General features: G+C 47.2%; 2 protein-coding genes and 1 long non-coding RNA gene across 6 annotated transcripts in view; 1 reads left to right on the top strand and 2 right to left on the bottom strand.

Moving 5' to 3' along the window:
- Positions 1-4565, bottom strand: part of XRCC6 (X-ray repair cross complementing 6) — a 30733-nt gene extending 26168 nt beyond the window's left edge. The window contains exon 1 of the mRNA XM_045464306.1: positions 4547-4565. The gene's annotated coding sequence lies outside the window, so the exon portion shown is untranslated. The remainder of the gene's footprint in view (positions 1-4546) is intronic.
- DESI1 (desumoylating isopeptidase 1) lies at positions 47-25126 on the top strand. 4 transcript variants are annotated; one of them, XM_045464310.1, is made up of 6 exons: positions 47-403; positions 9504-9525; positions 10631-10700; positions 13031-13140; positions 13798-13953; positions 24057-25126. In XM_045464310.1, the coding sequence occupies exons 1-6, from the start codon at positions 316-318 to the stop codon at positions 24079-24081; spliced, it is 471 nt and encodes a 156-aa protein (XP_045320266.1). In that variant the 5' UTR covers positions 47-315; the 3' UTR covers positions 24082-25126. The 4 variants fall into 4 exon arrangements, with proteins under 4 accessions (XP_045320266.1, XP_045320264.1, XP_045320267.1 ...); XM_045464308.1 differs by lacking the exon at positions 24057-25126 and adding an exon at positions 15631-18135 and having other exon boundaries at positions 55-403; XM_045464311.1 differs by having other exon boundaries at positions 56-403; positions 13831-13953.
- On the bottom strand, positions 13131-22890 carry LOC123590802. Its single transcript, XR_006708982.1, has 3 exons — positions 22778-22890; positions 13348-13459; positions 13131-13262 (listed from the first exon to the last, which is right to left on the bottom strand). It is a non-coding gene; the product is annotated as an uncharacterized LOC123590802 (long non-coding RNA).
- Positions 25127-26295: the final 1169 nt, after the last annotated feature.

Here is a 26295-nt window from a genome sequence, read left to right as displayed (position 1 = left end):
CCCCGCCCCTTCCTGCGAAACCCCGCCCCTCGCCGCCCGTTGGGACGGTAGGCACATGCGCAAGAGTGCGTCCTCGCCCCCGCCTCCTCTTCAGCGCGGTCCCTGCCCGTCCCGGCTCTGTCACCTCACAGTAGTCGTTGCCCGTGGCGGGTGTCGGGGCGCGTGCAGCGCAGGGCCGCCTTTCCCCCGCCCCTCAGGCCGGGCCTGGGCTCGGTCCCCCGCTCCCTACGCTCCCCACCCCCGTCGGGTACGGGAAGGTCCAAGCTGCTACCGGGTGCCTGAGGGACTTCGTGGCCACCGCCGCCACGGGTCCCGATGGAGCCGCCGAATCTCTATCCGGTGAAGCTCTACGTGTACGACCTGTCCAAGGGCCTGGCCCGGCGGCTCAGCCCCATCATGCTGGGTGAGGGGGCTGGGGGCGGGCGAGAGGGTGCCGGGACGGCCGGCCGAGGTAGGGAGGCCTGGACCACGGCTCAGGGGGAGACGCGGGGCCCAGAGGATGGAGAAAAGCCCGAGTGGAGAAGGGAGAGGTCTGAGGTTTGGGCGCCTTGAACCCCACTTTTTCTGTCTTGACGTTTGAGTCCAGGAGGAAGGGACGGAGGAGTCACGCCCTCCCGCTGCCCCTCAGAGCCGCAAGCTAATCTGGCGCTGCATCCCGGCGTCTTCCCTGCCTCACTTGGGGAACCCTTTACACTCCTTCCTCGGCGCAGTGTAAGGGAGGTGAGGGTGCCTGCCGCGCGGTGCCCCTCGTGATGAAAGGGACACTGCGGAGGAGATTCCGGGGTGGCCCTTAGAGAGCCTTCCCTCCGTGCCAAAAGGAAACTGCAGTCTCTGGGGTAGATGGGAATAGGAAGCTAGAGCTGCACAAGGGGCCCAGCCATCGCCCCCAGATAGAGGTGAAGTCAGGTCTACTGGAGTCCGGACTCGAGAATTCACCAAGTTCTGACCTGACGATGCGGTCTTCTCTACAGTTTCTAAGTTAATTGCTTTTGCCCAGATGGTTAGAAAGCAGTTCTCGCGGAGGACTGGATACTGTTGTGTCAGTTAAGGGTTAGTAAAGGAAGTATTTCGGTTGTGCTCCATTAAACTACTTAACTGCCAGGAGAGAAAATCAGCCCTAGTTCACTGCACATCAAACCTCATTATAAGCCAAATACCAAAAATGTCTCATCTAACATAGAAATGGTCGAGTTTGTGATTTCAGGTGATATTGGGCAGGAAAGGATTTTAGGAATTGAAAAATTGAACAACTTTGGCAACATTCGCTTAAATGGCTAGTTTTTCCTGGCTTTTATGGACGCATTAGAAAATGTGTCCTTGGAGCGCCTGGATGGCTCAGTCGGTTAGGCGGCCGACTTCAGCTCAGGTCATGATCTCACCACTTGTGGGTTCAAGCCCCGCGTCAGGCTCTGTGCTGACAGCTCAGATCCTGGAAACTGCTTCGAATTCTGTGTCTCCTTCTCTCTGCCTCATGGTTAAGGCAAGAGGGCAGAGGTCAAGTAAGCAAGGCTACTTTTGAGGGCATCTTTTCAATGTCCTTGAGTTTCTAATGTATCTTAGTGAGTTGAACTCAATCTCTTAACCCTAGGCCACTGAATGGTTACTCATATTTGGCTTCACATCAGAATCACCTAGGATGCTTGTTCAACTGACAGGGAACTTCACTTTCAACGTTTTGTTGAGTATGAATAGAAAAAGCAAAGTTGGAACAATTCTTTAAATATTCAGATGTTTTGAAAGCAAAGGATTTATACATGCTCATGTAGGCAAATAATTATCTGGAAGAATACATAAGAAACTGAAACAGTGGTAACTTATGGCAAGGGAAACTTGATGCCACAGGAATAGAAGGGAGACTTCACTATAAACTTTTTTTGTACCTTTTGAATTGTGTACTACACACATAACATTATTCAAAATAAACAAAGTTTTAAATATATGGATTCTAGAGCCTCATTACACAAGTACTAACTAAGAATCTTCTGGAGTTTTGATCCAAAAATCTGTATTTTTAATAAGCTCCTCAGATAATTGTTATGTAGCCAATCCATTGTTGGGTAGAAGTTTGGGCCTAGATCACCAGTTGTTAAAATGAGTAAGGCAAAACTGAAAGCAAAACTTACAAAGTCATTGGGGAAGGTGCTAATCACTAACAGATTACATCAGTCAAGTTCCAACTAAACTTCTTGCAATGGAGCCATTTGATTGGTGTAATCATAGCTGTAAGCGCTCTTAGGAATCACTGCTTCATGATTGATTCAGCAGATTTTTTTTTGAGTGCCTACTATGTGCTAGTCTGAATGGTAAGCTTAACTGAGGATAATATATTGAGCAAAGATGTTCACTACCATCCTGGAACTATTTAGTGAAGAAAACAAAAAATAAGCAAAAAATAATAATTAAATTATTTAAAATAATAATTGTGGTAAATGCTGGGCAGTGCAAGAAGCAAATAGGTTGCTAAGGTAGAAAGTAACAAGGGAAATTTACTTCAAAAAATTTTTTTGTAATGTTTATTTATTTTTGAAGGAGAGAGAGAGACAGAGCATGAGCTGGGGTGGGCAGAGAGAGAGGGAGACACAGAATCCAAACCAGGCTCCAGGTTCCAAGCTGTCAGGACCACCTGATGCAGGGCTTGAACTTCCGAGCTATGAGATCATGACCTGAGCTGAAATCAGACACCCCACCGACCAAGCCAACCAGATGTTCCTTTTTCTTTCTTTTTTTTTTTTTTTTTATTTTTGAGAGAGAGAGAGTACAACTGGTGGAGGGGTAGAGAGAGAGGGGGACAGAAGATCTGAAGCGGGTTCCCTGCAGAGTGCCCAATGCAGGGCTCAAACTCGTGAACTGTGAGATCATGAGCCCAAGTCAGACGCTTAACCAACTGAGCCACCCAGGCACCCCAGGAGAAACTTACTCTAAATAATGGTGGCAAGGGTAGTAACTTTTAAGTTGGGAATTTCAGGATGAGGAAGTAGCCACAAGGAAAGTGGTGAGGGAGTTACAGTGTTCTAAGCTTAAAGGGGATCAATCTGCCAAGGCCCTGAGGCAGGAAAGAGCTTGGCCTTGTCCTAGAACTGAAAGAATGCCTTTTTGGAGTGTCATGGGTAAAGGGAAAAGTGCCATAACTGAAGGTGGAGTGCTAGACCTATCCCCTTCACTTTTTTTTTTTTTTTACATAGATTTGAAATCCTAGCCAACAATGGTAATTTAACCAACTTTGCACACCTGACCACAATGGTATTTCTAAGAACATCACCTTACCTGCCAATCTAATTCTCTCTTCCCTATCCCCTTTTTCCCATATTGCTCTTATGCCTTTTGCAAAAGTAATGAAAGTGTTATCAAAGCTAATGGTCATTACCTTCTAGAGTTGAAAACTTATGGAAAATGGGCATTGCTGTACTGGTTCATCCTGTCCAGACATCACCAACCTTAAGGTTGGGTATGTCCCAGTTTTGTGAGTAACCATATATTGATTTCCCATTCCTAAATATATTTGAACCTTTCAAAAGTTAATTTGTTTCCTGATTTTTGCTATGACTTCCAGAAGCATATTAATAGCTAGCATTTATTGAGAGCTTACCATGTGCCAGACTCTTTTTTTCTGAGTACTTTGTGTGTGTTATAACCCTCACCACAATTTTGTGAAGTAGGTCCTGTTATTACTTCTGCTTTTCGTTTGAGGAACCTGAGGCATTAAATTTGCCCCCAGCTCCCACAGCTGGTAAGTGGCAGGACTGGGTTATAAACGCAGGCAGTCTGACTTTCAGAGCTCATGTTGTCAATCATGTTGCTGTACCCCTTCTACTGTGTAATGCGTCCCTTTATAATTTTTGAAGTTTGTAAAGGCATCTTTGGTCACGTGTTTCAAATTTGGATGAGAAAAATATCTGGGTTCAATGTGTATGTGCCATTCATAATCACAGATATATGATCATTCCTCAAACTAAGTTAGTGTGACCTCATCAGTAATACCTTCTTTTCTTGTTATGACAGAGCCTCATGATAAGACCCCATCTAGCTCTGTTACCGTCATGATTGGACTAGATAAAGTCCAACATAATTCCCTTCTCCCCCGCAAACCATGCAGACTCCACAGTTCTATGCTGTCCAGTTTTCAGTCTCCTAGAATTGCTTCCATGAAGGTACTTCTGTACCATTGTCCTTCAATCACCATGAAAATGGCCCCAAATTTATCTTTAGCATTCTAATAGACAGCTGATTGTACCTTTTTCATAGTGTACCATTTGCCTACAGTAATTAGCTATTATAATTGTCCTTTAAATTTGTCCTCTTAATAATTGCGGCTGTTCTCTAAATCTCATGACCTTTTTTTGTGCTAAAGTACATAGGCATAAATGCAGAGATGTTTGGGGTTTTTTTAATTACAGTAAGAGGCACTTGATATTTGTTGATTGTTTTCTGATCCAAAGTTTTGTGTATATGCACATGTCCTGGGATTACATTTATTTATTACTTTTTTTTACAAGCCTATCTCAAAATTGTTCCCAGGTTTAAAGACGTAAAGATATAGAATACAGACCTTTATTTCTTGGCAGAATGCAGTCTAAGGAGTGTTTGAAATTTTACTCTGGACTCAGGTCCTTGCTTGATTCTGTAATACAAAATAGTAATGAAGTAAAAAACATGAACTCTGTCCTCCAGCGGTTTATTTCACTAAAAATAACATGCATACACATGCAACATTAGAAAACAGTATAAAATAAATTATGACTAGATACCAAAATGAGTGAGTGGTGAAGCGATCATTTTAGGTCTTGAAAGAAGGGAGAGGCCTTGGTGGGCTGAATGTGTCAGAAAGACTTCATCAAGAACCTTGAGCTGCTGGAGGGCAGAGACTGTCTCATTTCTCAGTACATCCCAGGTAGCCAGTCAGAGCTGATGCTCAAAGAATTTTTTATTTTAAAGTAAACGCTGCACACACTGTGGGGCTTGAACTCATGACCCCAAGATTGAGTCGTATGCTCCCCCGACTGAGCCAGCTAGGCGCCCCGCAATAAATATTGATTATAGGAACAATTGGGACTTGAACTCAAGCTTGAAGATTACATAGAATTTATTTGAATCTGAAGGGGTTTTTAATGTTTTAATGCCATCTATTGTGCTTTGTTTTAGATTTTTATTGTTCATTGTATGAACTGTTCTATATCCATCTAAGGAATTAGTAATCATGTGATTTCATTATGGCAAAATGAAAACTAACACAGTTTACAAGGCCCTTCGTGATCTTTCTCCGGCTTTTTTCTCCACCCTCACCTGTCTCCACATACTGAACACAGTCAATAGGAGCCTTTCTCAACTGGATTACACATGAGAATGAAGCTCTGAGGGAAATGATCTGATAGACTATTTTCTCAATTCTGCCAATAGATACCCTGGGGCATGAGGGCTTATTCTCTTTCGGAATCCCAGTGGAAAAGGGCTGCTGTACACCCTAACAGGACTGAAACTGTTCAGCTCTTTTTTACCTCTTAGCTTTTCAAAGGCTGTGCCCCCTGCCAGGAATACTTTCATTTGGCCTGGCTAACTTCCACTTATCCTTGAGATCTCAACTAAAGTGTCACTTCCCCCAGGAAACCTTCCCTGACCACCACCCCTCCAAATCTTGGTTGTATGTCCCTAGTATGTGCTAATAACACAGTGTACTCTCCTTTAGTGGCATTCATCATTCTATTTTATAATTGTTCATTTTCTCATCAATATCCACACCCCCCCCCCAACTGGACTGGAAGCTCCACTGGGGGCAAGAACTCTAGATATCCACAGTACTTGGTGTTCAGTAAATACAGCGTGGGTGGAATGTTGCTCCTCAAAACATTGCTACAAGGCCTGACTAATAAAAACAAGCAGTGATTCAAAGGGAACCCTCTCCGGCACCTGGGTGGCTCGGTCGGTTAAGCGTCCAACTTCAACTCAGGTCGTGATCTCGTGGTTCATGAGTTCAAGCCCCGCATGAGTTCAAGCCCACGCATGGTGCAGAGCCTGCTTGGGATTCTGTCTCTCTGCCTGTCTCTGCCCCTCCCATGCTCTCTCTCTTTCTCTCTCTCTCTCAAAATAAATAAACTTAAAAATATATATATATTGCCAGAGGCCCAGTTATGTTATACAAATATTTCCTTTTACCTTTTTCCAACCTAGATTCAATATTTATCCAGTGGCCCAAAGAAGGGCAAGCTGATTTCTTAAGTTAACATTAACCCCTTCACATTGATGGTAATCTGGCAAATGCTGAGCCACCCAGCACACTAGAACATTGTCAATTAAAAACACTATCAAGCGTCTCCTCACTGGCTAAGTCAGTGGAGCATGTGACTCTTGATCTCAGGGTTGTGAATTCAAGCTCCAGGTTGGGTATAGAGATTACTTAAAAATAAAATCTTAAAAAAACCCACATATATATATATATATATATATATATATATATATATATATGTATACACACACACACAATAACACTGTATGTTAACCAGTGTGTGTGTGTGTGTGTGTGTGTGTGTGTGTACACACACACACACACACGCAACTACTAATAACACTGTACGTTAACCATACCGGAATTAAAATAAAATAAATAAAAATACTATCATGAGGAGAAATTTGGGAAGTGAGCTGGCACTGCATTTGACTTATACCAATGAGCTAATGCTACCTGCACAGAGGCCCCTGCTGCCCCATCGCCATCATCACTTATACTTATTAATAGACATTGGTTAAACATCAGCAGTATTCCAAGTGCTGATCTTGAGCGTGTCCTACAACCAGCATGTCGGTCTACGTGCTCCATCCGTGTTAATTGATGAGGTGGGTGGAGTATTTTCTCCTTGGCTTTTATATACTAACTTAACTCTTACAATCAGTGGAATGCTGACTAATGGAGACCTCACTCTACATTGTTTGTTATTCATGATGGAAACAAGGCTGTTCTCCATGTCTTCCATTTGTTTTCACTTGCGTCCTTCATAGGCCTTGAATTCAGTGCTTTGGCTGTGCTGGCAGGCTTGGAGACATGCAGGCATCTGACCCACCCACTCTCTGGCCTGCTGAGGACATCCTAGTGGGAAAATAATCTGCTTCTGTAGTGTGTTAATATCTTCTGAGCCTAATTCATGTTCCAAAATGGCCTTGTGACCTAATTCAAATCACCACCTCCTACTCACCTCCTCCCACCCCAGTGAGGAAGGGAAAAAAAATTTTTATTTTAAATCAGTTAAGTTCCACTTTCCAATGCCTGTCACCCTGTGGGGAGGAGACTGTGGCCCTTGTTTTCTTTCTCCTGAGAACAGACTACTGAACAGCTGCCCTTGGGTTTCTACCTCAGCTGCTCCCACAAGTACATTGTCATATCGTGTTTTTTTCTTCTTGCTTTTATGCTGGACAAACCATGCATCTTTATTTACCTGTTTGTAAAATGATGGTAATAAATATTTACCCTACTGTACCACATAAGGATGATGTGAGAATAAGGATAACTTGGGAGCAGTTCAGATTCAGAAAGGATGTACGTCTAATCAGTCCATTTGAAGATGCTTGTCGTAAATGGGTTACCACTCCCCTTCAGCATCCAGTCTGTTTCACATCCACCTCTGTGGAATTTGAGCTGTTTGAGTAAGGGCAGAGCCTGCTCCACAGCCTTTAGGGGGCTACCCCAGAAACCCCATTTGTGACCTCGTGGGCCAGAGCAGCCGGTCTCTTAGTGAAAAGCAGACTTGTCTCCAACTGGAGGACGGACAGAACTCTGCTACATCTGATTTTCCTTGTTACTTCACTTAGCCTCATAACACTAACAGAGAATGAAATGTTTATATGTAAAATAGACACAGCATTGGGGCACCTGGGCGGCTTCGTTGGTTAAGCGTCTGGCTCTTGGTTTCGGCTCAAGTCATGATCTCACAGTTCATGAGTTTGAGCCTCACATCGGGTCTCGTCATCCTTAGCACTGTCATGTAGTGTCTCCCATGGACTATTGCAAAGACCTCACTCCAGTAGGCTCTCTCTATGACCTGCCCTCCTGTTCATCTTCTACGTCAGGAGTTCTCTTTTAAAAGATAGAATTGTCTTGGGCCACCTGGGAGGCTCAGTCAGTTAAGTGTTCCACTCCTGGTTTCAGCCCAGGTCATGATCTCACGGTTTGTGAGTTCAAGCCCTGAATCAGGCTCCATGCTCTTAGCTCGGGATTCTCTCTCCCTTCCTCTCTCTCTGCCCCTCCCCTGCTTGTGTTCTATCTCTCTCTCACTCTCTCTCAAAATAAATAAACTTAAAAAAATCATTAAAAAAATAAATAAAAGGTATAGTTGTCTTTTAAAAACATGGAGCTGGGGGCTCCTGGGCGGCTTAGTCGGTTAAGCATCTGACTTCGGCTCAGGTCATGATCTCACTGTTCATGAGTTCAAGGCCTGAGTTGGGCTCTGTGCTGACAGCTCAGAGCCTGGAGCCTGCTTCAGATTCTGTGTCTCCTCTCTCTGCCTCTACCCTGCTCACATGTTTCTCTCTCTCTCTCCTCTCTCTCTCCCTCTCAAAACTAAATAAACATTAAAAAAAACAAAAACATAGATCTGGTTAAGGCACTCTGCTGGCTGCCTAACAACCATGAATGCCCCCACGGTGTAGGACAGCCTTCTGTCTGGGCTTACCCTACTTTCCTGGCATCCTTGCTGACCACTTTTCCTCCTGTCACCATCACTACAGTCTTTGTTCTAACCTGCAGGACCTTGATCTTTATCACAACCGTGGGTTTGCACATACTATTCCCTCTGGCAGAAACGTCCATGCCTGCCCCTACTTTTCCTGGGTTGAATTACAGTTTATGAAGGTAGTTCCTTATCTTTATCATATATAGCATCTTATTTTTACCACTGTATAATTAGAACCTATCAACATTGTGTTTTACTTAGTTATGTGTGTCTCTCTTTCCATTTGACTTTGGGCTCCTTAAAGGCAGGACAGTGATCTCTTCATACTTTCATTTCCATATCTAACATCGTTTCTGCCATATAGAGGTACAGAATACATTTGCATTGACTATTCCAAATGGACGGCATTTGTAAAGTTTCGCTCTGCCATTTTCTGAAGGGTTTCACCTCCCATATGCTCAATGAAGAAGTGGATAATAGCTTTTTTATACCATTGTTTTACTGTTGTCACTATATGTGAGACAAATTAAAGGCAAAGTTGAATTGACCCTGACAGGGAAAGAAAAACAAACATAAAATTGGGGTACATCTATACCAGTGTTTTTATCTTGCATTCTGATGAAGGATTCTGATAACCATTCAACTTACTTAACATGACTACCTATATCATGACCTAAGGACCTTATTGGAGGAAAATTGCATTCCTGGAAAATCCCCCCAGAGGTTTATAGTGGGTTAAAGTGGGTTTGAGTGGGTTTATAGTGGGTTTGAGTGATGTTCTGAATTTGCTCAGGCTGGGAGGCCATTTTTTCTGGTCCTGAGTAGCTAAATCTCTTCTTTTCTCTACAGGGAAACAACTGGAAGGCATCTGGTAAGTTGGGTGGGACTCCTTACAATGACTGACTGGTTTATGAAACAAAGTACCTGTGCAGTTCAGGTTCCAGTCTATGTTTCCAGCTTGAAACCTAACTCTCTGTATCATGAAACTTCCAAGTTCTAAAGCAGTGGTTCTCAACCAGGGGTAATTTTGTGCCCCGATCCCCAACCCCAGGGAATTTGGCAGTGTCTAGAGACATTTTTGATGGGTGGACGGAAGCCAAGGATGCTGCTATAAACACCCTACAATGCACAGGGCAGCCCTTCACAACAAAGAATTATCCAAGCAAAAAATGGCAGTGGTGCTGAGGTTGAGAAACCCTCGCGTAAAGAAAGGTAGAATGATGTCATGCCCACGCCTGACCAAGCCTTCTAACTACAGAAGTCCCAAGGGCTCCACATGGCTGTCTTAAAACACATCTGCCGTGGTCTGTCAGCACTGGATCCACCCCTTTCAGACAAGATGGTAGCTGAGCTCTCAGTTCCATTAATGAGAGGAGACCATAGGTCAGTATTCCATCTGGACTCCTGGAGCCTGCTGACATTTGGGATGACCAGAATGTCTTTTTGCTTCGTTTGACTCAAACCAAGTAATATGAGCACTTCCACCTGAAACAGGTCTTGTGTCAGCATGGTCCAGGTTAACCTCTCCTGTTAACTGCCTAGGAACACCCCTTAGTCTGCAGAGCTTTATTTCAGTAAAGGTGTGTCAGTATCAGGGTGAATCTAGGGACTCCTCTTCTGCTGTGTTCTATTCTGCCCCAGGAGACATTCAGCAGTGTCTGGAGACCTGTCTGGTTGTCACAACTGATTGGGAGGGTGCCACTGGCAACTAGTGGGTGGAGGCCAGGATGCTGTTAAGCTTCTAGAATGCACAGGACAGCCCCCCAGCAAAGAATTTTCCAGCCCCAAATGTTAGTAGTGCCAAAGTTGAGAAACTCTGATCTATGGTATTTATGCCTTTGGTTAGTTTTATAAGGCTGCTGACCGTGTAAGTCCTAACCTTGGGCAGAAATTATTCTCCTTGAAGTGTGGTGTTTGCTTTTTCTCAGACCAGTTTGAAGTTTTCTGGCTTATCCTGTCTCTTCTCTGCATTGCAGGCATACCTCCATAGTTGTGCACAAGGATGAGTTCTTCTTCGGCAGTGGCGGTATCTCCAGCTGTCCCCCAGTGAGTGGCTTCCCCCACACCCTGCCCTGAAGTCTCACGTTCCCAGGGTTCCCATAGACCAGGAACTTTACTACTACTCTGTATGTCTGGCTTCTAGCCCAGTGGATGTCAGCCTGTGGCTTAGTTCCTCATAACTACCTTAAGACTCAGCTCAAAAACACCCTTCCCAGGCCTCCTTTGTGCCCCCTCGACATATGTGGGTCCCTCTGGGTCACACCGAGCATGGTATGATGGATGAGCTGTTCCTGAGTCTCTGCAGGGAGCTGTGTATAAGCTCCTTGTGAGCTGAGACCATGTCTCACGCTCTGTCCCTGTCACAAGCTCAGTGCCGAGCTCATAGTATGAACTCAGTCAATGTTGAGCTGAAGGATGAGGGCTCTGAGGGGTAAAGTGAGTTGCCCAAACTTACATGGCCAGTAAGTGGCACCAGTACTAAAACTCAGGACTCTCTGTCTCTAAAGCCCATGTACCTTGCCACAAACTTTCTCTCCGAGCAATCTAAGGTTTTCGTAGAAGGTGCTCAAGCAAAGACCAACCAACCATTCATTTTGCTATTCATAAATGGAAAGTCATTCTTGATTTCTTCCTCTCGCTGGTCCCTTACCTCCTGTAACAAATCCTTCGTTAAGCCCAGTTAGTTCTACCTTGTAAATATATCTTAAGTCAGTCTCTGTTCATCTCTTCCCATATTTCCAGAGCTTTCACCTTCATCCATGCCATGCTCACATCCAGCCTGGACCACAGCAGTACCTCTGCTCCTCCTCAGTCAGGTCTCCACACAGGAGGCAAAGTGACCTTTTCAAGATGAAAATCTGATCATGGCATTCCCCTGCTGAAGTCAGAACTCTGCCCACTGCTCTTGGGATAAAACCCAGAAAGCTCAGCATGGCCTCCAAGGCCCTATCTGATCTGGTCACTGTCTCCCTCTCTGAATGAGGTTGTGCCTCTTTTCAGGTTGTGCCTTCCCGCCACCCCCCCCCCCCCACCACCTTCTTCTCATTCCTTGAACATACCTTGACATTTAAACCTACTCTCTCACTTCGTCCACCTTCCTGATCCTTCACCTGGTTCTGCCTCTCCATCCTTCGGATTTGAGCTCAATGTCACTTTCTCAGGCAAGCCTTCCCAGACTCCTCAGACTGGAAAGGTCCCCTGTTATATGTACTGATGGCATGCTGGACTTTTAATAACCTTATTACAGCTCAGAATTATATATTGGTTTATGGGATATTTTTTTTTTTTTTTTGTCTGCCTTCCCTGCTAGACTATAAGCTCCATGAGGGCAAGAATCTCATCTGTTTTGTCCACATCTTACCCCCAGTGCCTAGCATAGGCCTGGCACATAGTAAGTTCTCAATACATATTTGTTATATGAATGAATAATAGGGGGTTGAATAGTGATCTTTCAGTCTCTTACAATTTTGAGACCATTATTCTTGGACGATTGTAATGATCCTGCTCACCAGGCTTTCCCCAGTGCCTAGAACAATGTCAGCCACACAGTAGGTGCCCAATAGCTATTGGGTGAATTAATGATCTTTCCAGGGAGTTCTGCTCAGGAGTGCTCTCCCTTACCCCCTAGCCATTCCCAGCTCTGTCCTCCCCAGTGATCTGTTGCACACCCATGGCTGCTTTCCCCTTGGCCTCAGGCTCTCCTTTAGTCTGCTATAGCAGTCTATTAACCCATGGTGGAGGGTTTCCTATAGGCCTTTCATGGGCCATTAACTCCCTTGCCTGGGGAACCCTATCGACATTGTTAGATTAGCCTCCCAGATAAAATAGAACTAAATTGTGGAAGTGTTTGCCAGCCTGCCAGACTTCTCACAGTCTTCACATTTCCCCAGTGTTCTAAGGGATAGCAAGTGTGTCACAAGAAAAAACTGGCTGCATACACTTAAATATAGGCATGGAAAGATGGCCTGTCCAGTGCTAGCCATTTCTGGTTCTCCTTTTGTGCCCTTGGGATCAGGCCTGTTGGGAACAAAGGGAGACTTCAGATTCTGGGTTTCTATTTTCTTATCAACTGGATGAGGTGACAGCATCAGGGGTCTGGCCTGAGACTGGCCAGAGACTCAATTTCTCAGGGCCCCACCAGAAGAAAGCAGCCCAGCTTCTTAGCCACGTTGCCAGCATTTGGCAATGGAGAGTTAACAGGAAGCTCTAAGCCATTGCAGCCTTGATACAGATAGGAAATGACACTCTTCATCTGCCCTGGATGCTCTGAAAGGTAAACGTTGGAACAGAGCATCTGTGGTCTCCCAAGGGAAGCCACATTAAAAAATTCAGTGGAGATGGTGACTTAATGACTTTCTTTGGGTTGGCTCTTTTAGGGAGGGACATTGCTTGGGCCCCCAGACTCTGTGGTTGATGTGGGGAGCACAGAAGTCACAGAAGAACTCTTTCTGGAATACCTGTCCTCCCTGGGGGAGTCTCTGTTCCGGTGAGTGGAGACAGGGGTGGTGGTTAGTTGTGTCTGTCCCCCCACTAGACGATCAGCCCCAGAGGGCAGCCTCAAGGTCACATCGCCCAGAGCACTCAGCACAAGGTCTGGCCCAGTATTTGCTGAATAAATAGGAAGAGAAAGCAGTTATCATGCCACAAAAAGAGCTCAGCTTTGCTCCCAGGCAGATATCCCATCCCAGCATACCTTCTGCTGAAACCCTGAGGACAGGAAGGGCTATTTATTCCTTCTGATTAAAATCAGCTGCTGCTGTCTCAGCACTTGCTGTTCTCAACCCATCCTGGGCCAGTATCTCGTCCTGAAAAATCAAAACCAGGGTTTGTGGAGGGATTTGGATGAAATGCCAACTTGAGCAGGTTTTCTCTTAAGCTTTAGTCAATTGTCATTGTAGTAAGTGTTTAACACTAGAGCTCTGCTTTTGTGACTGTGAAGATTCTACTGAAACTGTAGAGGAGCCATATATTTTTATTTCATCTTTCCCTTAAAAATCTGTTTTTGTGGTCCAGAGTGGCAAATCAAGCAGTCCTTTTGGAGTGTATGAGAAAAGGAAAATCACAGTCCTCTTAACTCAGCTATGCTCTCCATGCCATTTCCTGGTTTGAGTTATTTCACATATGTGCTTGCTGACTCTCTCAGATCTGTTCTTCAAACCTTTCTTACAATGTACAGAAGCGAGGCCTACAACCTCTTTGAACACAACTGTAACACCTTTACCAACGAAGTGGCACAGTTCCTGACCGGGCGGAAGATCCCTTCCTACATCACTGACCTTCCCTCTGAAATTCTATCCACGTAAGTGGCCTTCGGTCTCTGCCCCAGCCCCTGAAATCCCCATTCACAGTCCGTGCTGCTCGTCTGGCCCCTGATCTCAGCAGAATCCTCCCGAGCTAGGTGGGCCCTGTCATGATGGCAGCTGCTACCAGGTAAAGCCACTATTCTCTCCACTCACTGATGCGTGCCTGTAATACTTCACCCTCCTTGGAGTTGAACCAACTCTATCCTGGCCTGAGTGCAACCACAGAACTTAGAAATCCACTTGACGCCGGCTCCAGCATTTGTACAGAGCCCTGGCATCTCATGAAGCGTGCCACTCCCCAGAAGTCCTCGCATAAAGTGTACTTCTAGATAGACAGGCAGAGAACAGATCAGAGGATTAGTAGGGTGGCTTATTTTGCGAATGTCATTTGTTAGTCTTTCTTCCCCTGCACCATGAGCTCTTTGATGCCCTCAGAGACAACCTCCTACTTGCCCTCATACCTCAGTAGATGTTTTCTTCAAGAACGCACTGTAGCCCCTCCCACCCTGATGTGGTCCGAGCTTTGTGGGCCATCATCTAAGCAGTGTCCCCTGAAAGGACACACACAACACACACACACACACACCCAAAGCCATCACACCCTTCCCTTCCTTTGCTGTTGTGTTCAGGCAAGCCTCTAACCACTCCAGGACCATGTCTGTTTGCGAACCCTGACTCAGTTTCTCCTGAACTGGGGCCCTGTCCAACAGAGATCCTGGCAGGTTTAGCAGGCTCAGCAAGGTGAGCTGTTTACCTCTTAGGAAAAACTTGCAAGGGAAACAAGGCTGCGGTGTCAATCTAGTGAGGAAAGCCCCATCTCCCAGCCCTGCCTCTGCCTTCCCGTTCCTTGGTGGCTGTGTTAAGCCTCACAGCCTTACTAAAGGATCTAGGTTATGAGGCCCTAAGCAAGTATAAGTAGCTGGAATGTTCTTGCTGTTATTATTTGGTGGGTGAAGCTCCAGGACTTGTCTGAATTAAGGTTAATATATCTTGGTGTCATCTGTTTACGCTTGAGAATGCTCCCTTTGAACCTGGACATGATTTTCAAAAATGGCAATATCCACCAAAGAAAAAGAAAGCCAGTAACTGAGATGTGTTGTGGGCACCCTGATTTAAGGTTCTAGGAATTTTGAAAAGTCTCTAAGGTTCCAGTATTTGCAGTGTTTTTTTCCAGCCAAGTTACTCTGAGAGCAAACTGGGAGCCCTTTAGAAAGTGGCCTTAACACCTCCTGGCAACCTGCGTTTGTCATTTTTCCTGAGTATTCCCTAGAAAATACCTTTTTCTTACCCTTTTTCTTCTGCCTCAGTTTCCTCACTTAAACTTTATTTTTATCCATGTATACCATGAGAATTAAAGATTCAAGTGCAGAAAGGTCAGAAAGCTCTAGTTCCCTGTATGCAGCTAGCCTGTTCAAGCCAGAGCTAACCAGGGTCTACAGGTGAAGTAGTAAGACGGTAGCATCTCGCGGGGTGAGGGGGACCCCAGGAATAAAAACACAGAGCAGGCCATTTTGAGGGCTCCTCCACGAACGTGATGTGCGAGGTAGGTGAGAAAAGCGAGTGAGGTTACGGGTGTCCTTCTTCCCTGTGTGGTGGCGTCACTGTACCCATGGGCGCGGTTGTGACTGTCTGCACCCAGCCCACCCCAGCCCCTGGGTCTCTTTTCTCCACAGGCCCTTCGGACAGGCCCTGCGGCCCCTCCTGGACTCCATTCAGATCCAGCCTCCTGGAGGGAGCCCCGTGGGCCGACCCAACGGCCAGAGCTAACAGGACTGCATGGGACCGCCCTGCCTCACCGGGGCTTTTCCTTTTTAAACAAAACAAACCCTACCAGATTTCTATTTTATAATTTTACATCAGAGCTAACAACCAGGGGAAGGCTTTTTAAATTTCCCAGGGAAGGAGATCACCAGGCTGCATGTAGGACAATGCTGCTAAGAAACAGAACAAAATGCCATCCCTTCTAATAGTATTATACTAATTTATTAAGGCTGTCTTGTCTGTGAGTTCACTCTTGACGCTGCTTCCTAGGCGTCCTCCACACTGGAGAAAGGGAGAGGGTTTGTTTAAGCAGAAGGCAAGAGGCACGGTTTGGGGGAGCCCTAACCCAGAACCTCTTTCCAGAGAATGCCCACGCTGTACCCAGGTTGCCACCACCTGTGGGACCCAGGTGAGTTTTACAACATCCACGAAGCAGCCATTGCAGCATCCCGGAAGCAGTTCCTCTCTAGCGTTAAATGAACCAAAGGATTTGGTGCACGTGAGACCAGTTTCAGGATGACTGACCCAACCTAAGTGAACTCTGTAGCCACAGCCTCTCTCACCTCCTCTCCCTACCCCAAGCAAGGCCACGGGGCCAGGGCTGGAGCAACCAAAAGCCTCAGGATCAGGGGAGAGTGACAGCAAGTGTCAGGCCAGAGAAAACAGGATAAAGCCATTCTTCCTTCCACCTACTGATTGCCAATCCTCTGACGTCAATTTTGGAGAACCTGCCTTGCTGGCTACAGGCTGCTCTTTCTCAGCATGGCTGACCTCATAGTTTGTGAAGGTTTGGGCTGGAGCGGCAGAGACCAGGCCTATTGTCTACAAGTAATAATGTAGATTGTTTGTAGTCCCTGTACCACCCCCCTTCACCCCCAAACCAGATGCAATATTCAGCTAGGGACCAAGGGGAAATGATTCCCTGTTCTAGGAAAATATCCCTCATGTAGAAAGATAGAATAATAATGCAGAATCAAGGTGGCAAGCAAATTTTGAGTTGTTTCTGATAGAGATTTTTTACATTATCCTCAGTGTGTTTTGAAGGCACGTGTTATTTCTGTTGTCATTCTGACTTTAAGGATGCATTGTTGAGAGCCTGACTGGGCATTTTCCTAATGAGCTGCTGCTAGGAGCTTATAGGGAGGACCAATCTGGACGTTTCTTACCTGGAGAGGCTTTCAGATTCCTTTTCTACACATGCCTCCCTTAAGTTAGTTTTTGGGGGGTGTGGAGAAGGGTCTCAGAGCCGTCAGGTCCCTGAGTCCCAGCCCTGGCATCTATGGGTCCTCCCGCCACAGCTCCTGCCACTTCTCAGACTTGAATTATGTTCTCTTTCCTGGGGTCCGGCCTGCAGCAGGTGCCTTTGCTCTTCAAAAAGCTGCTGCTCATCTTCCCCTGTCTCTACCATTAGCCATAGCAGTTGGTGTCATCAGGGGCTTGGCTAGAGGAAAAGGTGATTTTCTGCCTTTGTGTTTGCCTGTGACCTGCCCAGAGGCACCTCCATGGTGACCAGCTGTGATGTCAAGTGACATTTTGGAGAGCAGAAAACTAGCAGGGACTGTTATTTAATGTTGACCTACTGGCAGGATTGGGCTCACGGAGAATAGGTTTCGGGCTGGGTACCTCCCGGGAAGGCAGCTTACTAGTGGAGTCCTTTGCTTCCCACCCAGGTTTCTCTCCTTTTCCAGGTTGCCTTGCCCAGCCCTCTGTCTCTTCCAGGATCCTGTTCCAGACTTGCCCTCCCAGGGCTCTCAGCTCTAGCCAGAAGGTGTGGCATCACAGTCTCCTTCTGTCTTCTCCCCCATATCCAGGCTCAGCTGGCTTCACTCCTAATAGCAGTCACTCCAGACCCAGGAGAAGTTAGCCAAAGTAGCTACCCTGAGAGACTGTCACTTGGTTCACTGAAAGTCCCCCTTCATGCCCAGCAGCCGTTTGTGCCAATGCCTGGGCTCTAGGCTTGTGGGGAAAGATGGAGGGATCAGCCAGCAAGCAGCCTTCTCTGAGCTCTCCAGGAAGGCCAGCTCTCTCCCCCCACCCAAGTCCCACTATCACTCATTTTGGAAGCCTGGGCTCAGGCTACGACCGCCAACCCAATCCTCACATTTCTCTGTCAATCCCAGAACCTCAGGAGCGTGCTCATTATGACCAGCTAGCTCCACACAAGTGTGTGAGGCAAGCAGAGTGAGAAATGAGCCATGTGTGTATCATACAGTAGACACCTCCATCAAGGTCCATTGGTTTAAAGGGACAGGGAAGGAGGAGGGATGGACCTCACCCCTTCCCCAAAATAAAGCTTGTACCTTTGAGATTCCTTTTTGCCCATGAAGTCAAACTAATGACTGTGTCTAGTACGGAGGTGTTTGCTGGTTTTCTTTGATGTTTTTTCTAATGCAATAAACCCATTTCTGCCTGCTGCATTTGCGTCGTGCTTAAGGTTTGGGTATGCGTCCAACATAGCCAGGCTTCTTCTCAGTCTGTCTCCCTCTGAGCTTAACTCCGCTGAGTCTGGATACGCTGCCTTTGCTTGTCTGTTAGCCTTGTGGATGAGAAGTGACAATAACAGGGAAGAATATTTGACTTTCACCATTGGTTTACAAAAATGGAGAAAAGGCCCCGAGAGAATACTACTTGCCCAGTGTCACCTTGCAGCTGGTGGTAGAGAAAGACTCAAAGCCTCGTCTGCTGGCCCCAGCTTCTGAGATCTTCCTCTAGAGGACCTTGGCCATCAGAGAGCATCTCACCCCACCAAGAAGCGTATACTTATGGTTTCGGTTCGGCTATAGGCTGGGTCCGTGGCCCCAAGGATCTCTGCCCACCTTGTTACGATGACCTCACTGAACAAGTGTGGAGGTGGGTGGATGGCTCTCCGAGCGTCCCCTGGCACTACAGACACTAGTGTGGCCGCGGGTGTCTGTTGGTTCAGTTGGCTTTGAGTGAGCACGTGCCACAGGCCCAGGCGAGGCTAGGTACTTTCACACACAACGGACTTGAGGTGTAGGTACTGGTCTCGTGTTACAGATGGGGAAACAGGTACAGAGAAACTAAGTTACCCAGGTGGCAAACGGCCGGGCCCTTGAATCCAGGCCATGTTCTCACCACCACACCTGTGAGACCTTATTATTGAGGCACTGTGTCTTTCCAGCCTGCTAGCTGAAGAATAAGGCTCTGTCTCTCCAGAGGACACAGAGGGTAGGTGGCTTTGGCTGACATCTCCCCCTGCCCCCAAAGCTGACATGTTCTGAGGCAGGAATCTCTAAGAGTGCCTGCTCTGAGATCACACAGCCTGTGCTTAAGTCCTAACGTTGCCACTTGTGGGCCAGTCTGTTTGTCTCCTTTTCTGTAAAATGGAGGAAATGGTACCTACCTCACAGGGTGGTTTTCAAGAGAGTAAATGTAAAGTGCTATGCTCGGTGCCTGGCACAGATCAAACGCTCAGTGAATGTCAGGCTGAGAGCAGAATGCATTCAACAGCCACTGACTGGGGGCTCCTGTGAGCCCGCTCTGGGCAGAGGCCCCTGCCAATCCTCTCTGCTGAGGACAGTTTCCAAGACCAGATGCTGCTGATGTGTACTGCCTGCTTCTGTGGGAAATGACACATGGTTTTACCTTTAGACTTTGTGACTCACGGCAAGTCAGTCTGGGGTAAATTCATTCATCCCCACAAACGTCTTCCTGGGAGCCTATTGTATGTAAAGCAGCCCTGGGCTCTGTGCTGAGGGTACAGGGGTGAGCAGGACCAACAAGGCTCCTGGCCGGCAGGGATTCTATTCTGAGGAGGCTGGGAGACAAAAGGGTAGAGAAGTTTGGTGATCTCAGGTGGCCTAGTGCTAGGGAGGAAATACAACCGGGTGGCAGCAGGTGTGAATTCTCCAGGTGTGAAGGAATACGTGTCAGGAGGTTGGGGAAGTTGTGTGACAAGGTGATGTTTAATCTGAGGCCTCACTGACAAAGTATAGATCAGAGGGAAGAACACTCTAGGCACAGGGAGCAGCAAGTGAAAAGAATGTTGGAAGGACTGAACGGAGGCCAAAATGACCGGAGCACGAGAGCCAAGGAGGTGGTGGAAGGTGTGGAGGCTGGAGAGGCCAGCGGGCCAGACGGCGCGAGGCTTTGTAGGTCAAAGAGTGACACGATCGATTTGCTATGTTGAGAGATGGGATGGTGCGAGAGGGGCAGAAAACAAGGGGCGGGGGGGCTTGCAGTTGTCAGGTAAGAGGTGAGGTGTGTTGTGCATCTGCTAAGTGACTGGGGAGCTGCGAAGAAGCTCCCTGCTCCCCTGGTGTTCAGAGTGCGGGGAGGAATGGACAGCTCCTGTGAAACAGGACAGGCCAGAGCTGCAGGATGGCGCAGCCACTGCCACAGCCCCTTGTCCTGCATCCATGAACTTCAGCGGAGCTCCTCCGGCTTTAGTTTGGGGTGTGCTTAGATTTCTTCATTTGTTTTTTCCAAAAAGTATTTGTTTTGATCATATTATATATCTAGAAAATGTAGGCAACCAATGAAAGTACAAAGATGAGAGGAAAAGTCGTCTGCAATCCCATCATCCTAAGAGGTGTTGGATTTTGTGAACATCTTTGCAGAGGGTTCTGTGGATTTGAAGGCACACGTGCTGAACATGCTGTGTGGTACCTGCCTTCGTTCTCAGCATGTAGTGAAGATCTGTACGGCCCCAGCAAGGTTGAAAGAAAACCATTGAGGAGGGAGTGATGGTGCCTGGTGGTACTGGATAGAGGAAGCTCTAAGGAGAGGACATTCCGGCAAAGTTCCCTAAAGCTTGAGGGAACCATTAGGTAAGAGTAGGCTGCTCATCACAGCTGTGTGCGTGGAGGCCGGACCTGCTCTGGAATGGGATCATGGTGTAAGAGGACGCCTGCCTGCCTGGGTGGGTTGGACCATGAGACCCTTGTGTCCTCACACTCATAGGGGCTCTGGCCTGAGAGGGCAGCAAAGAACCAGGAAGGGTCTGGCACATCACTGAATGTGACCCCTTGACCACGGAGACTGGCTGCTTTGAAGAGGGTAGGGCTTCGGGGACTGACCCTGGTCTGAAGGGTGGCCTGGGAGCCCAGAGTCCCCTGCAGAGATCTCTGCTCAGAGGTTTGGCTCCCCTGGAGAAAGCCCCACAAGGTCACGCTGCAGTGAGAGAGGTGGACACCAGGTGGCGCTGTGGATGTACTCGGGGCCCAGCCCACCCCCAAGGGGGGCTAGTCTCACCTACCCCAGGTCACAGAAGCAAGCCCTGCACCCTACACACCTCAACCACTGTGCCCCCCCCCACCCCGGCCCAGAAGCCCACAGTACAACAGTCCAATTGTTCTCACATTTATCAAGGCCCTTCCTAAGTTTGTCCCTGGACCTCTCCAACCCCCATCCCCTGCTGTTAAGTGTAGGCCACTGTCACTGCAAACAGTATCCACCTCCACCTTCAATTTACTGTTTGCTGGACCTGGATCATCTCTCCCCAACTATCCTCAGAGCAACCCCTTTCTCAGAGCTAAAGGCCCAGCTACAGCATTTCCTCTACAAAACCTTCCTGACTTCTCCCTATCCCAGAGCAGACCCTCCTCTTGTGGGTGCTTCCTGGCAGGCTCCCACTAGCTGGGGCACCCTCCAGGGGTAGGGTCTAGCTGTGATCACCTGAGTGCCCGAGCCCAGCACAGGACCTGGCACAGAGCCAGCATCCCCTTGCGGGGCGGACATTGAAGGGGAGGGTCGGCCATAAAAATTTAACCCTGGATTTGGATACATACCTGCCTGGATTGGCCCTCTGACTCAAATGACCCTGATCAAGGCCTCCCTCTCTATGGGCCTCTCTGAATCTGTAGAATAAAGACTATAGATCAGACAGTCTCTACCACCCCTCCTGGGGAGCAAAACTCCTCTCCCTGCCCATGACTCCAGAGACTAGTTCTCAGTCCTGGGGCTGAGCTCTGATCCACAGAGATCACTAACCCCAGGTGTAGAGGGGGAGGGAGGGCTGCCGCCCCTGCCCCCCATCTCCAGGTGGGGCAGTGCCATCCCTGGCCCCACTGGCTTTGGCCCCAAGGGAGCCTGTGCCAACCCAACAACAGCCTCCACCCCCTCCACAAACACCACCTCTGAGCATGTGCCCTTCTGTTTACTTAAATTCAATGGACTTGTTTGAGCATGTGCCCTTCTGCTTATTTAAATTCAACGGGACTTGTTTATTGTGAAAACAATAGAAGTCCTGCAGGTGTTTTGAAATATGGAGGAAAAAAGTCAACATCCACAATCTCCCAACCTCCTGCTGCCCATAAACTAAGAGGGAATTAGAACCAACAACCAGCCCTGACTGTGCTTTGCAAAGCCCCTTTTAGCACAGCTCCTTTCCTGCACCCCCTCATCTTCCTGACAGCCTGGGAGAGGCTGGCAGTGGTGGCCCCATTTATAGATGAGAAACAGGCTCAGAGAGTGGGAGGGACCTGCCCAAGTTCACCTAGCTGCGGAGGGACAGCCCCAGGAGGAGCAGCCGAGGAACGGTCAGTCTGCCTGTATATACACTGCATCAAGACTGCTCCTCAGGCCAGGACTGCACCCCTGAAAAAGTCACACTCCAGGGTCGCATGGGTGACTCAGTAGGTTAAGTGTCCGACTCTTGATTTGGGCTCAGGTCATGATCTCACAGTTCAAGCCCTGCGCCCGTGGACCCTGCTTTAAGGTTCTCCCCTTCCCCTGTTCATGCGTTCATGCTCTCTCTAAAAAAAAAAAAAAAAAAAAAAAAAAAAAAAAGTCATACCCCAGATAGGGAAAAAGAGGGTCAACACCTCCCATATTCACTCAGCACATGTTGACAGTTGGCCTTCCACCAAGGGGGCAGGGAAAAGCATGGGCTTAGAGGAACAGAACTTAATGTGAATTCTGACCTTGCTGTGATCCTGGGAAGCCAAGGTCACCCCAGAGGGTGTCAGTACTCTGGTGTCAGTACCTACCTCTAGAAATTGATATAAGCGTACTCACCTCAAAGGGTTCTTGGCAAAAGCAAGTGAAGTACCCAGGGTAGGAGCTACACTGTCCAAACCAAATATGGAAGCCACTAACCTCCAAATCTCAGTCAAAGGTCTGGCCCCAAAGAGCCAGAGCCTTCCTTTTTGAGCAGGATCCTTCCAGGCTAGGGTCTCAGGCCCCCTGTCTTCAGACCTGGCTTCCTTTGGTGCTCTCAGAATGCCCTCTGACGACCAGTCTCTGTAGTCCCAGTTCCCCCAGTCCTACTTCTGCCTCTCCCTAGGGCCTCTCCAAGGCCCCATCTGAACACCAGTTGCCAGGGATGAGCCTCCCTCTTAAAGGGACACACTGGTAGCCACAGAGCTACTCCGTCTGGTACTCCTGGATTTGTGCCTCAGAGCACTCACTCCCCCTCCCTGGGTTTCAGTAAAAAAGGTTGAGGTGAGAATTCTGGAAGAGACTGTGAAAGGTATTTGTAAGGAAACTAGTTCACTACAGATGTGCTATTGTTGGGAGCTTAGCTTTGTTTGTATTTGTAAGAGTGGACCCAATCCATAGGAGACAAAAACCTGTCCTGCCTTGTGCGCCCCATCCTACAGCTTCGGGAGCCCAGCAGCAGGGTGGGGCCTGGGTATCTGCATTTAACCAGTTCCTAGGAACTCTTGGCTGTGAGATATGAGAGACTAATTTAGGCAATTCCAGCCCCACCCACCGGCTCTATACTAGCTAACTGGGCCCTGGGAGGGGTCTTAGGCCCTGCCAGTGATGGGGTTTTGGAGTGGTGGGGGTCCAGAGCCGATGGCCAAGAAAGAATTCTGGAAGACGTCTTTGGTGCAAAAAAGGTGATTTTATTAAAGCACAGGGACAGGACCCATGGGCAGAAAGAACTGCACTGGGGTTGTGAATAGTGACTGGTTATATACCATGAGTTAGGGGAGGTAAAGGCAAAAGGGAGGCCTCCAAAAAGACTTTCATATGCTAAAGAGGACTCAGAAGATAGGAGGCCTTGCAATAGTCAAGCTAAGGTTGTTTTCCCTCTAGTAGGGCATTAACATGAAGACCGTAGAGAGTTCCTAGAGAAATGCTATGCTCTGTATTTGCCTCAAGTATTTGCCAATGGGGGCTGCAGGTTATAAAGAAATTTAATTTTATTTACCATTTCCTTCTTGCCTTTGTTTCCCAGATCACTATGGAAGGGAGGGTGACGTTGGGGCTCCAGGGAACTGAGTCTATAGGTTTCTGGAGATCAGGCTATTGATAAGATTGCCTTTTCTTGTAATTCACTAAAACATTTGCATTTGTAAACTATTGGTGACTCCTGTCCTGCACGACTGTGATTTCTATCAGTTAACTATTTCTTTTTTCCTTCTCTCAGCTTTAGGGCAGCCAGGAGTGCCTGAGGAATGTCACAAGTATCCCACCTGGGGGGAGGGTCGCGTTTGCTAGTTTGCGCTTTGCCCTCAGCTTGCCTTATACTCCCTCATCACCAGTGCCCAGAGACCCAAGGACCAGATCCGGATGGAGCCGGAAGAGCAGATCAAGTTGGGTTTTCCTTCCCGCGGAGAAGGTTCTGCTTTCTGTCCGTATTCAACAGAAAACAAACGCTTCTTGAGGGCAAGGCCCTTGTTTTGTTCTCTACAGTATTCCCAGAATCCAGAACAGTGTGTACCCTAACACATTTGTTTAATGAATGAACCAAACTCTGGCATAGGGCCTGGAAACAAACAAAGAAACGAACAGGTGTTTTCCTATGGCCCGGATTGAATATGGCTCCTCAGCAGGGCACAATTATTGGTCCTGTCTTTTACATTTTTTTCTATATTTTGCTCATCACAGATTTTTTTGGCATTAATTTTTATTTTTAAAAAATATTAAATTAGAAAGAAAAAAATTAAAACGCCACGTATTTTGATGTTTATTTTGGTGTCCTCCTAAGTTTTTTGCCTGTGCAGGTAATCACCTTACCTGTTCACTCTGGTCTCAGTCCGGCAGGCCTGCCAGGTTCTTTATATAGCCTTGGGTACATCCCTTTTGTTTTTCCTCACCAAGTGGAGACAATACCTTCTAGAGCTTCTGTGAGAATGCATGAAGATATGCAGTCAACTGTCCAGTGTGATGGCTAGCACATAGTAAGGGGGTCAATAAATAATGGTTATTCCTAGCTCACTGTTCATAGTCCTATCAGGTGGGGATTACGTCCCCATTATGTAGATGAAGAAACAGTTCGGGAAATGTGACTTGTCCAAGTCCTTATAGTTAGCAGGGACCAAACTGCGGTTTTCCGGACTCTGCCTCGAGCGATCTGATGAGAACAAAGGCAAAAGGAAATGTAGACAAAATTAAATTTCCTTATAACCTGCAGCCCATTGACAAATCCTTGAGACAGGCAGAGTTTAATATTCCTCCTGGAAGTCCCAACTGTCTCAACGTTAATGCTCTGCTAGAATAAAAAAAAAAAAAAAAAAAAATGATCATAGTTTGACAATAGCAAGGCCTCTTAGATCCTGAGAATCTTCTTTAGCATATGAAAGTCCTTTTGGAAACTTCTCTTTGTCTTTACCTTCCCCCAAATCCCAAAGTATATAATAAGTTACTCCTCACAACCCATTCCAACTCTTTCTGCCCATGGGTCCTATCCCTGTGCTATAATAAAAACCCATGTTTACACCGAAGACATCTCCAGAATTCTTTCTTGGACTTCAGCTCCAAACCCCAACATTTCAAACCATATCAGATCTTCCTAGGGCACTGCAGCTACCAAGACAAAAAAACAAAACAAAAAACTATCAAAAGCATTGTGCACTGAAGTGCCACTCATAGGTGTGTGGATGTGTGTCTTTGCATGGCCTAAACTGCCAGAGCTGATCACAGGTGATGAGGGAGCGTGAGGCAAGCTGAGGGCAAAGTAAAGCTGGCACACACCCCCTTCCCAGGTGGGACGTGTATTTATTCCTTGGACACTCCCAGCTACCCAAAAACAGGAAAGGACAAAAAAACAAATGGTTAAACAGATAAGAGACTCCACCAGTTTACCAGAAAAAGGCAATCCCATCAATGGCTTAAAGTCCAGGAACTCCCTGTTGTCAATATTAATGCTTTGCTAGAGGGAAAAACCACCTTAATTCAACAATAGCTAGGCCTCCAGTATGTCTTTAGCATGTGAAAGTCTTTAGAAACTTCCTCCTTACTTCATCTCCCCGACTCCATAAAAGGGTCACTCCCCACACTCGCTGTACAGCTCTTACCTGTCCATGGGTCCTGTCCCTATGCTTTAATAAAATTACCTTTTTGCACCAAAGACGCCTTCAAGAATTCTTTCTTGGCCATCGGCTCTGGACCCCACAAACCATCACCCCCAAACTTCATCACAGGCATTGGCAAGAATAGTGGATGCAGCAAAAATGCCCACCCAGGCATACTCCCAAACTGAATGGCACTCCCTGGGAGCATAGAGGGAGGCAGGGGGGGGCTTGGCTCTGGCAGTATGGAAGGAAGCCAAAACAGAATCCTGGAGAAGAGAAAGCTGTAGTCCATGCATTTCAAAGGGAACTTTGAAATTCACCATAATACCAGCACCCAGAGACAGCCTGCTGCTTTTCATTACCATGCTTTTT

The sequence above is a fragment of the Leopardus geoffroyi genome, chromosome B4 (assembly GCF_018350155.1).
Source record: "Leopardus geoffroyi isolate Oge1 chromosome B4, O.geoffroyi_Oge1_pat1.0, whole genome shotgun sequence".
Taxonomy (NCBI): domain Eukaryota; kingdom Metazoa; phylum Chordata; class Mammalia; order Carnivora; family Felidae; genus Leopardus; species Leopardus geoffroyi.
Note: the sequence above shows the minus strand (reverse complement) of the source record. Positions and strands in the feature narration are given on the sequence as shown.

Coding starts and splice junctions, on each gene's coding strand:
- DESI1 (XM_045464308.1), top strand. CDS start 316: ATGGAGCCGCCGAATCTCTATCCGGTGAAGCTCTACGTGTACGACCTG. Junction 9,526..10,630: donor AAACAACTGGAAGGCATCTG/GTAAGTTGGGTG, acceptor TCTGCATTGCAG/GCATACCTCCATAGTTGTGC. Junction 10,701..13,030: donor GTATCTCCAGCTGTCCCCCA/GTGAGTGGCTTC, acceptor TGGCTCTTTTAG/GGAGGGACATTGCTTGGGCC.